Source organism: Ambystoma mexicanum, chromosome 9 (assembly GCF_040938575.1).
Source record: "Ambystoma mexicanum isolate Mex_15411 chromosome 9, UKY_AmexF1_1, whole genome shotgun sequence".
Lineage (NCBI taxonomy): Eukaryota > Metazoa > Chordata > Amphibia > Caudata > Ambystomatidae > Ambystoma > Ambystoma mexicanum.
In genome coordinates, this window is record NC_090931.1 from 1307575576 (window position 1) to 1307590116 (window position 14541).

At 44.8% G+C, this 14541-nt stretch overlaps 1 protein-coding gene across 1 annotated transcript in view; it reads left to right on the forward strand.

Annotated features, from left to right (window-relative positions):
* The first annotated feature begins 495 nt into the window (after positions 1–495).
* The window catches only part of ADCY5 (adenylate cyclase 5), a 1747191-nt gene continuing 1733145 nt past the window's right edge, over positions 496–14541 (forward strand). Inside the window, exon 1 of the mRNA XM_069616675.1 lies at positions 496–2962. Coding sequence (XP_069472776.1) covers positions 2033–2962 — 930 coding nt within the window. The 5' untranslated portion in view covers positions 496–2032. The remainder of the gene's footprint in view (positions 2963–14541) is intronic.

Consider the following 14541-nt stretch of genomic DNA (forward strand, 5'->3'; position numbering starts at 1 on the left):
TTGTGAGGCCACAACCTTGGGTTTAATTAAGTACACTGGCAACTATTTTTAAAGGGAAAGCCATGTTTTAAGACAGGGAATAGTTTATACAGTTCAGTGAATTTCCACCAGTCAAGTTATACATCTTTTGGTTTCTGGCATGACACCACCACTGTATGTTTTGTCATCAAACAGCAAATAGTACATGAAAAGTCAGACAGGCAGAGAAGTCAGCGAAACAGAATTAAAGAGCCCTGTCCAAGAAATATCTTTTTTATTCAACGGGTAAATGATCAGTTAATCATACACAGGGAATTCCCAAAGGGAGTTAAAGAACTACACTATTTATGCTAATTTCGTCTGCAGCCTCCACTCCCCGCCCCCATCAGCTCAAGGAGTCGCTTGATTGGAGCAAATCGAGGAAAGAGTAAGAGGCAGGCGCCCTATGGCAGGCTCCTGCTGGAAATAGACAGCTGGGGCGCTCAGAACTTTCTCACCGAGGGGCGGTCCCAGTAAATGCAGTTTGGCTGCACGGCAGTACGCAGGCTACTTTGAAAGGTGCAGATGGAAATATCTTCACAAGTGTGCACGGGTGAGGGAGGGAAGGAGACAGGGCACACATCGGCGGTCGCCAAGGGTCGTGGGGATTTTCAGCACAACATTTTTATTTTGTGCTGTTTTGATTCGCTGATGGATGTGTGCAGTGGAGCCTCCTACCGAGGGATCTGAGAACATGCCCGTGTGTACGGGGACGCTATCCGCAGAGATCCTGCGTGCCATGTGAGTGATGGCAGGGGATGGTGTTTCCTCCGCGCTGCTTTCCTAGCCTGTCTGGCGCATCTCTGCTCCTGGGGACCCGAAACGCACCATCTCCGGGGTTTGCTTGTGAGAGGGGGGGGGGCGGAGGGGTGTCTGCCTGCACCGCTGAGGACGTTGCAGCAGGGGGCTTCTGATGTGTGCTCGCCTGCTTCTTGCATGGCACTGGGTGGCCACGATCTGTCATCTCGACGGCAGGGGCTGCTTTCCGAGGAATCGTTTGACACACGACCCCCAGCCCCCTCCTACGGCCGTCCGTCATATTCTTCTGAGATGGAGAGCTCAAGATTTTCCGGGCGACACCTGGTGTGCAGCACTCCACACGCTTGGCGATTGCACTAAAAAGCAGAAAAAGGGGAAGCCGGTGGCAGAGGAAAGCAGCCGTCCCCGTGATCGCCGCTGCAGCAGCAGCAATGATTGTGTCTCCGGGAGGTGAAACGTGTTGGCGGTCTCCCAGGCGGCTGATGCCTGCTGACTTTAAATAACAGTGAACGATTGCATCCCTCAGACACCTGTGAAGTTCATTTCTTGTGAAAAGGTTCGATTGCTTACGCTCCTTGGGGAAGAAATGTAGCCGCAATTCCCACAGAGGACAAGTTGTGTCTGTTCTTCATTTCCCCTTCCCTGGTTTCTGCTGTTCGTTTCTGGAGTAGAGTAATAATTTACAGGAGCCGAGATACCGGAGGAAGGTAGAAGCCTGTGCTATTCATTGCTTTTAAGGTGATTGCCAGAATGCAAGGCACATTCTTTGAAAAGCATATGCAGGAGTTTTAACTTCAAGCATTGTTTATTTTTATTTTTTTTGCTTTTTTATCGCCTGCTCTTGTATATTTGATTTAAACACAATTCTTGGGGATATCGGGGAAGATTAGTGTTTTTTACAAAGACCCTCCTCATAAGTACTTGGCTACATTACAATCACCTTGTGGCTTTTTCGTGATGGGATATTTTACCGGTGTGCTTTGTTTCAAGATCCCCAAATGATGCGAAATAACCCTCACACCTGAAGGAGTTTTTATTTTGTGTTTTCTATAAAATCTCATCTTCGAACCAAAAAGCTGAACTTCGGAGGGGATCGTTTTTCAACACTGCTTTCAGCGTAACACTGGCAGAGATGCTTCGATCGGTGTGACTATTTTTGTTATTGAGTTGGGAATTGAGATGTGTTTGCGTCCAACATGTGGATTTAATTATGGGCAGTGATTTCTCTTTCTGAGGCAGCGTTTCTGGGTTAATCATGTCACGATCCAACAGCGTGAGCCCCCCTGGCTTTGGAACTTCAGGCCCCCGCTCGGGGACAGAGCACAGGTCCGCTTGGGGGGAAGCAGAGTCCAGGGCCAATGGCTACAATTATTCTACAAGATCCTCTCGGCGGAAGAACTCCAGGATGATGAGCCGGTGGAGGAGCGAGGAGGACTATGAGCCACCGCCAGGTAGGAACGCAATGGAGAACCGAATGAGCTTCAGGTCGAAGTCGGCCTGGCAGGACCAAGGTGAGGCGAGCAGGAACAACAACCGAGGAGGAGGCAATAACCCGAGGGGCCAAGATGGGGAAGTGAGGCCCAAATCTGTAGAGCTGGGCTTAGACGAGAAGAGAATTAGGACAAAAGGGGATGACGATGATGACTCTGAAGGCCATTATTCTCTGGGCAACTTTTGTGCCAACCTTCTCCAGATCTTCATGTCTAAGAAGTTCCAGTCAGACAAGCTTGAACGACTCTACCAGCGCTACTTTTTCAGGCTCAACCAGAGCAGCATGACCATGCTGATGGCCGTCCTTGTGGTCGTTTTCCTGGTGATGCTCGTTTTTCATTCCATCTACGGGGACTACCAGGTTCCCTATATCGTGGTCCTCTCGGTGGCCATGCTCATCATCATGGTGCTAATCTTGGTCTGCAACAAGAACGGTTTCCACCAGGACCACATGTGGATTGTGTGCTACGCCATCATTCTGGTCATCTTCATGGTGCAGATTGTGGGGGTTCTTCTGCTCCGGCCCCGGAGTGCCTCGGAAGGGATGTGGTGGACCGTGTTCTTCATCTACATCATCTACACTCTTCTTCCAGTGAGGATGAGAGCGGCCGTCATCAGTGGGATCATTTTATCCACCATCCATCTTGCTATTTCGCTTAAGAACAATGAAAGTGACGCCTTTCTCTTCAAGCAAGTGAGTAAACTCATTCCTTTGCTTGCTAAAGGTCACCTTCTGTTTTCCTTGTAAAATGTGTTCCTGTGGATTTGTGGAATCTGGTCCAGTTGTGTAGACCTGCTGCCAAGACAACTGTTTCTGAAGAAATGTAAGCTTTTATGTGAACTGCTTTTTAACAAGTGTCAGATAGCAGTGTGGTTGTTTTACTACGTAGTATGCCGCCATCAATGACATCACATACAACATCACCAGTGATATTTTCAGCGACAGCAAAGTGTTGTTTTAGTATTGCTTTTGAAGAGTTGTGCAATATTGTTGTGATAGTATTGGCAGGGGTCAATCCTCATCCTCCAAGGGGAGAATGGGCCACAGCTGTTCTGCTAATGACAGAGGTCATTCCTCAGCACCCAGGGGGAGAATGTAATAGGGTTGGCAGAGGTCATGCCGCATCACACCAGGTGAAGAATGTAACACAACTGTTGTGGGATTGGCAGAGGTCATTCTTAGTGGCCCCAGGAGAAGAATGTAGTATAACTGTTATAAGATTGGAGGATGCCCTTCCTCATCATCCAAGTAGGTGACGTTGGCCTTTTTCCGTCCACCGAGATCAACATTTTAAAATGTTTTGACCTGGCAGGGAGATTGCCAGGGGAATGCTGGGGCGCATGGCTGCCCTTAAGCAAAGTGAAGTTGTGCCATGACCTTGGAACCCCTGCAGAGATGGGCCAGGGTAAAGTGGCCTTTGCCAAGGCAGATGCAAAGTCCTTTTCATACATCCTGTGAATGGAGATGCTACAGCTAAACTCTGTATAGTCTGGAGAAGAGATGTTTGTTCCTTTTGTGCAGTAGAGGTTTTTTTTAGCAAATTTCAATACAGATGTGGATCAGAACAAGACGTTGTGATATATTTGTTTTGGGAGTCCGGGGACAACAAGTGGGAGTTTTTCTTTGTGGATAGATTTTATTTTTTCCCCTTCTTCCCCACCTTTTCTTTTAATGCTATTTCCTGTACCAATGTTTCAATGTGTTCATGCTTTTGTTATTACTTTTCACGGCTTATACCGTCTGTGTCATCCGCCCTATAGGGTTAGATGAGCGCTTTATTACATATTAACATGTATGGAAATGTCTGAACAGCAATAGTGGCTTCAAAATCAGTAGAGTGGTTCATCATGGAATGATGGAGGTCAACAGTGGCTGTGTGGGTGTTGCTACAGACAAAGTGGCATGAGGCTGGCAGCCCTAATTTAGCACAGGCATGTTATGCCATTGTACCAGCTGAGGGCTCTGTAGGGAATCCTGGTCTACGTTTAAATATATTGGTACTTTTCCCAACACTGTCCTGAAAAGGAGGAATATTTGAATGCAGCCAGAGTTTAGTGGTGATGTTGAAATGACGCAATACGCAACATTGTGTTTGTAAACGACCCTTTGCTTCAGTATTTTCAAGGTGCCTTCATGTGTGCTAATGGTGCACGTGGTTGGGGAAATGAACCATGTTTTCGTAGATCTCCAGGTACCAGACATTCAAACTTCATATGCCGATTATATGCTATAATTACTCTTTATTGGGAGGGCAATTGTATCATGTCTGTTTTCCCTCTTTAATGGCCGTGTGCTGTAGGCCTAGGCCCCTTTCTATGAATGAGGGAGCTTTACATAGGATCTGATATGCTAAATCCTGCTCGTGGGGCTCGAAGTGGGGCTGCAGAGCCAATCTGCCCGTCAGTCTTCCATGGTAATGACCAGTTGACCTGGCCAGCAGCCTGGTGTACTGAAGATGAGGCAATTGAAGGGAGAAGGTCTTCGACTTGCGGCATAACACAAGCACCTTTCAAACTGTTGATGCAAGGGACTAGGTGACGGAGTAGCGGTAACACACAAACGCATTGTAGAGGAGCTCCAGAAAACCCCTGACGGAAAAACGAAGGTCTATGCTATGTCCTTCACCAAGAGCATTTGCTTTGAGGAGGAAGGAAGGTGTAATGCCAGCAACACTGAATATCTGGCAAGACCTCCTAGCCTACTGAAAGGGATTGCTTGCCAGAAGAGGAGCCATGCCATGAGAACAGAGTAAGATGAAACCAACGTTTACTGCTGTGGGAAGAGTGTCCTGAAGTGGTGCAGACCGAGAGGAGTAAGCAAAATTGTACGCAAGCTCAGAAAGGAAACTCACACACCTACACACTTTTTCAGTGATGCTGCGAGTGAGCAGAGCCAATTGGATAGGAGGCAGAACCAAAGATCAAGGTTTACACTGACCAGACCAGTGCAGCAATACGAGACTATAAGGAGAATGTTGGCGGATACCGTTTGACACATTGCTGATGCCAGTTTTGATACTGTCAATCATGCCACCCTCTTAAATCGAGTCTGCGATACTTTGGGCATCACGGACTGGGCACTTGCTTGGCAGACCTCTTTCCTTTCGAATGGGCCCTCCCATGTTCAAATGGGCCCTTTTCTCTCCTCTATCTCACTCTCTACTTGCAGCGTCCCCCATAAGGAGTCTATCCTCTCATCATGGCTTTTTAACATACCCCTTGCCCCTTTCGCCCACCCGATCTCCATCTCCTCTCCTCACTTCCAATGTTATGCAGATGACACTCGGTTCTCCTTTTAAGCTTCCATCCTCCCCTTCCTCTCTCATTCCCGACTGTGACTGCTATTCAGGCATGGTGTGCTGCTAACAATCTCTGTCTTAACGCCAGTAAGATTGAGATCCATCTCATTGTAACTTTCACCCACAGGCCTCCTTATCTCTGGCCACCTTCCTTGGGCCCCTTCCCCTCACCCTCTTGTGATGCAAAAAACCCGGGTGTCCTCTTCGACTCCTATGTCTCCTTCTCTCCTCATATCACAGACCTTGCTGAGAAGGCTCACTTTCAGCTGCACCTCCTCAGAGGCATTCTCCCTTTCCTCACCTTCCCCCAGACATTGAATCCCTCTAGAGCTCGGGTTCTCTCCAGGCTGGACTACTGCAGCAGCCTCTTTCTCAATCTGCTCTTTCCTCCCTCTGCCCTCTTCACTTAATCCAGAATATGACTGCAAGACGTATCCTTTGTCTCAAGCCCAAGGACCGCATCTCTCCAGCCCTAAAATTTCTCCAATGGCTCTGGTGACTGCAAGGTCAAATTCAAGACCTCTCTGCATCACCCACAAAGCCTGGGACTGTGTTGCATTCAACTTTCTTTCCCTAAATTCCTCCCTGCTGTAGTCTTTTGGCCCTCTACCTCTAACTCTCTGCGGGTCAGATGTTTCTCCAAGCAGAGAGTGGGGGGTAGATATCTTTCCTCGGCAGGAGCCTCTCTCTGGAATGGCCTCCCCACCCCTCTCAGACTTGAGCCGGATCTCCTTAAGTTCCGGAAGCTTCTCCCGACCTTCCCTTTCTCCTCCCCCTTCCTTGCTGCAACTGGCTCCCTGGCCCCTCCAAAGTGGCCAGGCCCCCCCTCTCGACTAATCTGCCTCAGCACCTCCGTACCAGCACATGCCTTCAGGCACCCTTCCCTTACTAGACTACTGAGTCAGGTCCACCCATGTCACACCTGTTGACCCTTATCCCGTCCCCCAGCGCACTTGTTCTCCAGGCTCGCCATAACTCTTACCCAGCCTCTGGGGCTCCCTCCCCACTGCACTTACCCAGCCCCTGGGGTCCGCTCCCTCATGCATCCCCCCACTACCCCTTCCCATACCATCTCTTTCGCCCTTACACCCCCCCCTGCACTTCCTGTTTGCTGCACTTGCACAAACCGAATGTAACAAGTCCTAGTAGGACCGTTTATTGTTGTTTATCCTCCTCTATTCCCCACTCCCCCTTAGTGTTATGGCACCTGGAAACACTTTCTGCTGCATAGTCGCCATACAAATGTTCAACAAATAAATAAATAATAAAATACTGCATGCTTGGGAAACTGAGCCACAAGCACCCTATTGTACAGAGAAAACTGGTATCTAGCGAAGAGTTTAATGTTGGGAAACCTGGTCTCATTGCTAATGAAGCAAATAGTGGTCTATCTGAAATGCTCCATCTGGGGAACCTGAGCCACAAGGCCCGCAAGGAATGGAGAGACGAGTCACCCAATGAATCTGTGTATGTGGGGAAACTAGATCACAAGACCTATATGACGCTGAGAAGCGGAGAAGCGGATTCCCTCCCCAGACACTGAAGGTGAAGTGAAACATGGTTACTATAATGAACCGTACTCCTTGATGAAATATCTTTTCTGCGTTGTGCGAGCAAAACTGAATTACCCCAAAAGATCTGTGAGACTTTATATGACTGTTGCGGTCAACTGCTCAATACCAACCACGAAGCCCAATCCCAACCAGACCAACAACTTGAATTTTTTTTTAATGAAACCTCTTTGAAACTGCATTTTTTAAAACTGTTATCTGTTTTCAATGTGATGGAGTCTGTCAATAAGAGCAATCTTCAGAACAATTCCCTCCAGGGCCCGTGCGACAATTCTGCAACTCCAGACAGCTGATAATGCGCCAACAGCAAACCAGGAGTGTCAAAATGGCTCTTCACCGAGGGCAGCATGAATTCTTTCTCTGGCTCTAATTTGCTTTATTTTCAGAAGTAGGGCCACCATCCTTCTCTCTCTCCATCTTCATTCCCCCTGACCCATAAACGCGGTACCTGTAGAGCAGGGGCCACTTGGCCGATTTGTGAGGACAAAGTAAACCCAGCACAGGTGCCAACTGTGGGCATGAAGGCTCTCCAAATCACTGACTTTGATCCAACCTGCCCTCTTCAAGGGCCGAGCAAATGAATTGTTCTGTTATTGCATCTGATCTCTTCTCTCATTTTGAGAGATGTATCACAAGACCAATGAATCCGTGTTGTTTTTCCGCTCACTGGTCGGATCTAGAAACTATTGAAGTGCTGTGAAGGCAACACCCCTGGATAAGCCCTTTCAATATCTGCAACTTGTCTTGTGAGCTGTAGTCCTTTTCTTATGTAGGTCGGTCAGTTTGCTGTGGCTGGTGCTTGATTCTGGAGCCTAAGAAAGGTGCATTGTTGTTTTTCTTTTTTGTGATGGTTTGTTTCAAAGGATTTCTATTTAATACACAGTTCTAGCTGGTGTATGAGCCTATCATTTGAACTGAGATCAACAAACCTCGGGTGTAGTGGGGCCGGATATTGCCACCAACAAACCTAGAGTTTTTGCTAGCAAACAAAGGCATTCTGGGAGTATCAGGTTTGCTGTCAGTTGGACTTAAGCACTTGATAGCAATAATTTGTGAAAGGAGAGTCTTGTCTGGAAAAGTAGTGTTCCGGAGACATGGCACCATTGTGTGGTCATCCTGTGGAAGTAGGATGCCAGGTAAAGATTGTGCTGATAGCTGGTGCTTTACAATTCGCCAACAAATTCCACCATGTTTTCCCAAAAACCCAATGTAGTGCGTTCCCTGAGCTCATTTATATATGTCATCCGGCTGGAGCTTTCACAAGGTACACACGAAAAATAACTCTACAAATATAAGGAAAAATGGAAATTGAGGGGTGAGAACACCCCAACTTTAATATTTAATACATCATAAAATCTATCAAAACAAAAATAATTACACAGCTGGCTGAGAGCAGTTCAGGCATGCAGTGGAGGGGCAGACTGGTGCTTTGAGCCATGGCAGGGTTGCCCTATTTTGAACGTATACCCTCAAAGCTGGAAATAGGTACGCGAAGATAGAGGGTTGATGAGCTTAACTGGGTAGTTGGGGGGGGGGGGGGATCCCTTTATATTGCTGGATCATTAATTATTCAAAAACACATTTGAAAACAAATGCACATACTTGCACAGGATTATGTTTTTTGTTGGACAAAACGTACACAAATACATCATGATTTTTACTTCGTTTAAAATGCTTGATTTGTACTGTTAGTGTTACTTTCAATGGAAAATCAAGTATTTGTGCCTCTTCATGTTTTCTATTGGTTTATTTATAGTCTAGGTCATGTTATAACCTAGAACCGTTTCCCACCAGGAAGAGCACCCTTTGCAAGCGTGCGTGTTGCTTTTCTTTCATAGGTGCACACAGCACACAGCAAAGGCTTATTGTTCGGCCTAGCCGTCCAGTCCGGCTGTCCTCATAGCGCCGCGCTGCTCCCCGGGCCACTAGCTTCTTCTTGACCACTGAGGTGGAAGTGCCAGGGCCTCCCTTGTGCAGTGTTGAGCGCAGGAAGGCGCGCCGTGTGATTGCAGACTTTCCCGCCGGAATGAGGAGAGTTGGCAGTTAACGCGCACGCCAGAGAACTCCCCTGCCTACTACTGTGTCAAAAGTCGTCTTTATTCAGACGTTACAGCATATAACTGAGAGTTACGTTGGCGTAGTTGTCTCAGGCGCCAATGAAAAAGTGGTGAATTGTCACATATTGCAATTGTCCCTTTTTTGGGTGGAGGGTAAAATGTGCTACACATTGTATTTTGAAGAATCTGTTGAATAGCGTAAAACCTACATTCTAGACAGTGGAGTAAGTCATCACACTGTTCCCACTTTGGCCCAAAAACGTACCACTTTGCTAAAAAAAGAAGGAAAAAAAGCCCCATATTAGCATGTTGGTCCTGATATATAAAGATTTTTTTTTTTTTACTGAAAAAACATTAGTTAACAGATTTAACGTAACAAAACACTTGAAATTCAGCAGATGTGGGAAGTCATGAGCAGCTTAACTCTATTGCTAATAACTTTTTTTGTCTTGCTGGTTGCATTTGGATGTCATTTTCTGAATTAAAAGTGTGCCAAAGGCCCCCCCAAACTGGACATTTTGAGAACAGTATGTTAAAAAATGAAAAGGTTATTAAGAAAGTAAAACACCACAGTTTTCAGCCCATTAATGTTCCCATAGAGAAAAAGTGCAGTTTTTGAACAGTCCTAGAGTGAAAACCGTTGGGTAGATTTGAACTGAATAAGTAATAACTTGGGCACAAAGCGTTGATGTAATTTCCTTATGTGGTTTGGGGTAAATCCATCCAGTAGTTTAAAAAATATTTGACATAGAAGAGGGTGCCCCCTGCTCCTTAAAACCTTTGGGGCTTTGCAGCAGAGAGCCCGAGAGAGGCTAATAACGTTTGACTTGCTGGATGGATTTGGATGAATTAAAAATATATTAATCAAAAACATCAAAATGCAGTTTTCAGCTTCATTTTCACATTGAGGAAAAAGTGGTTTTTGAACTTCCGTAGCGTGAAAACCGCTGCGCAGATTTGGACCAAACTTTGGAATTTACTCCCCCACGACCTTACAGTCTAAGAACATTCTCGACATTAGAAAGAGACTCAAAAATCTTCTGTTTATGTAGTCCCTCCTAGGGGAGCAGTGATTGTTTTGAATGACAGTGCTTAGATGGCATGGTCGTAGGCGCTATATAAACCAATGGCAATCACACCAGGCTAGAGGTTGGGCGTGGGAAAGAAGACACCGTGTGAAGTTGTGGGTGGGGTGGGGAGCCAGTTACGGGTAGACATTTTTCAGTTTATTAGGGGTAGATCACGGGAATCATACGAGATTTCAGCGGCAATGCAGCAAAATGTGTTGATAAAAAACTGTGCGTCATAAAAAAGGGGGGTAATGGGAGAGAGAGCGGGAAAAAGCAATTGAATGGAGTGAGGGAACCTGGAAAAAAGAAGGGGGACATGTTGAGTGCCTATGAGGAAGTGGAAGACATTTTAATGCTTAGCAATTGTCACTGTTATCGCAGGAATAGGCGAGCTGCTACTCTTTCTGTTATTAGAAATTATTACTGTTAAATTATCGCAGGAATAAGGAGTTCGAAAGAAAAGGTTTAACATCTACAGCTCCTTCATCTACTGGGTATGGGGCAATGGCTGTTTGGTAACAAAATAATGGTATGACATGGCCAGTGGCCATGGCCAGTGTGCCCAAAAGAAAAAGAAAGATATTGGTGCAACACATACAGGTGGGCCCAGAGAAAACAAAGGAATTGCAAAACCCTAGAAATTCAGTGAAACCCCATTGTTAAGAGAGATCACATTTAACGCAACAAAACCCATGAAATTCAGCACTCACATTTGAATCAAGTCCACCTCGGAGAAGAAAATGCATCACACAATCTGAACAGTGATGGGGGTAATGGCCAGGAGAGAGGCAGGGAGGTAAAAAGCAATTGAGGGGACCATGAAAGAGGAAGGGGCCGAGTTTTGTATTTTATAGCGTTATCTGGGGGTTTATGGTTATTGCATCGAGTTCCTTGTATCGACATGCATTTGCATCAAATTATTTCCATCTAAAAAAATTGCATCGAATGCTTTTTTGCATCCAATCTTTTTTCTTTTTTCCCCCAAACCCCTGTTTTTTTACCCTTTAAAATGCACCTAGACAAACATTAACCCTTTACCCCCCCAAAAAATATGCATTTGATGGACATTTTTTTAGATGGAAAAATTTCGATGGAATGGAATTAGATGTAATGACCAGATACCTATCTGGGGAATACCGTGGGAATTGGGGGAGAGTTGGGGTGGGAGGGGAGTAATTTTACACTTGCAGCGATCACATCTCCTAGGCAGGGTGTAATGGGCCTGTGTGCCAAAGGTCAGGACTAGTGGGTCCCAGTGAAAGCTATTGGTGCAGCATGTACAGTATCCAAAGGGCTAGTGGGCTCCAAAGAAACCTATTGGTGCAACATGTTCAGTGGCCATGGCCAAAGGCTGTGGCCACTGGCCATGGCTAAAGGCTCTGGCTAGTGGGGCCAGAAGAAACCCATTAGTGCAACATGTATGATATGAGATATGATATGATATAGCATTTATAACACGCCTATACACAAGTGTTTCAAGGCGCGACGAGATAAGGGAGGGGGAACAGAGGGAAGACAGACAACGATCCTACTAGGACAGGTGTCATTCAGATCGCGCAAGTGCATGAGAGGGGGAAGTGGGAAAGTGCGGGGGGATCGGGAAGGGTCAGTGCAGTACATAATAGAATAAATAACATTAAGTAAAAGTACGGCCAGCAGGTGGCAGGTGCAGGGGTAAGTGCAGAAAAAGGTGTCAGGTGTCTGTTAAGATGTTCAATGGCCACATCTGAAAACCGGGGCCGCTGGCCATGGCCGAAGACATTGGCTAGAGGGCCCCAAAGAAACCTATTGATGCATCATGTACAGTGTCCACAGCAGAAGGCCGTGGCTAGTGGGCCCTGAAGAAACTATAGTAGAACAAAACCCTTGAAATTCAGTAAAAAACATTAGTTAGGAGAAAAGTTAAGGTGATCAGATTTAACGTGAAAAATAAATAGCAACAAAACCTTTGAAAGTCAGTGAAAAATAAATTGGTTAAGAGAGCTGTTAATGTGATCTGATTTACCACAACACAATCCCTGAAATTTGGCAATCGTATTTCAAGCAGGTCGACCATAACTATGCGTTCTCTGTTGCGCAGCACGGGACCAAAACGATAACCTCACAGATGGCATCACTGGTGAAATCACTAATTACATCATGAATGACATCACTGGTTTGATTACATTTTGAAATATGACAGCTGTTTTCTTTTTAACAATACATATATGCACAGTACAATGTATTCTGCCCGTTTCTTTAAATATAACGTGCAGTATACAATTATGTACCATAAGTAACTGATTTATTTTGCATAATAATCAAACTTCAAAGTATTTGATTATATATTATCACAATGCACACACTTTCTTTTGTATGTTTTTTATTTTGTATGAAACTTGTCATTTAGAAACAAATGTGTTCATGTAATGTTATTACAGTGAGGAGAATTGTAAATTTTAAAATGTGAACAATGACTAATTCCATAGCACTTACTTTTAAGCAGATTTCTACTGTCTATTCTTATTTCTTTCTACTACAAATGCCTATTGTATTATGTTTGAAATACCTGAAATAGGTTTGCCAGAATCAGGTACTTTCCCTGCAAGAAAACATTGTAAATGTTGACTAATACCTGAAATTCAACCCATTTGTATAAAGTTAATATTTTTATTTTAAAGTTTATAAGTTAAGTTACTACAAATTAATGCTTCACATGTAATCGTATCATACTTCTGTATCAGTGTATTATTCCATGTCATGTTATTTTTAAGTGTAATAAAAAAGTATCAAAAGAGGTCAACAAACATATTCTAACTTATTTAATCATTAATGTCACATTTGATTTCATTATTGATGTCATTACTGATGCCATGTGATGTCACCAGTGATGTCATCTCTGATGTCATCGTTGTTGTCATACGCTGTGCAAAAGGGGGCAATTTCATGGGTTTTGTTGGCTTAAATCTGATCACCTTAACTCTCTCTCTTAACCAAATAACCTTAGTTAAGGTGCAGTAAAGTTGTGCTGATTTAACACAACAAAACCCTTGAAATTCAGCAGATGAGGGAGGCCATGGCCAGCTTACCATGGCGCGTTCCCTTAGCAAAGCCCATGAGCCCATACAATTTATAAGAGTTGGGATTCACAATGACATACAAAATGGCATTATGGGGGACATCAAAGGGGGTGCCCCGAGTTAAGCTGGTCCTGGCTTGCCACACTGCTCAATTTGAAGGGCTTTGTTGCCTTAAATCTTCACATCTTTACTTCACCTACACTAAGGTTTGTTTCTGTGAATTCCAAGGGTTTTGCTATACCATAGGTATTAGTCCATGGGCTTTGAGCTCACTGGCCAGGGCCACATTGCACCCCTTGGCATGTTGCCCCATTGTTACCCCCACACCTCACTTTAGCTGTACAATTCCACTTTTTTGTATTTTTAACTATCTCTTTTTTCCAAAACCTTTTTCCGCATTACAGCGGTTATTTTAGCAATGGACTAAAAATATTTTGAAAATATTCACTGTTATTATACGTGTGGCCCATTTTTTTTATTCCTGATTCGTTTTACTGCTATAAGTGCGAATAAGCCAAAAAATAACACAGAATTTGAAAAAGAACCTTAAATATGCAAAAATAATCCCAAATATTCAAGCTCTGAACTTGGTCACCAGCCCCTCCCCCCCAACTCCCCAATTTCACGTGGTGTCCTATTTCCCCCCTCTATAACCCCCCCACCACTACCACATTCCCCACCTCTAGCCTGATGAGATTTCCTCAGTTTTCCTCCTCCAAAAGGCCTTTTTTCAACTTTTCGTTTTTGGATAACCCTGAATATTCGCGAATATCTCTCGCATTGAACAAAAAAAAGCGAGCTTTTTCATTTCAGAAAAGCCTCTCTGCTGCAGAGCACCATGGGAGATATCCTTATAATTTTGGGAGAATATGGGCCTCCCCTTCTCTGTCAAATATTTATTGGTCTTGCAATAACCCAAGACCTCCCTCCTCGCAAATTGAGTCAATGCTTCGTGCCTAAGCGGTTTGGGCTGTGCTCCTGTGAAAAAATTAGAATTTATCTTCTATGGGAAAAGGAATGGGAACTAGGCTGAAACCGCAGTATTTATTTTTTTTTGTTTTCTTCTTAACTTCATTTTTTTTAACCGATCTTTCCCACAATTTCCAGGCTAGGGGAGGGAGGGAGGAGGGGGGCAGGTAAAACTTGTTTGCAAAATGTCAGCGAAATCCGTCGTAAGAGTCAAAAAATTAGCAGTTCATATATCAGGTTTCCTTTGG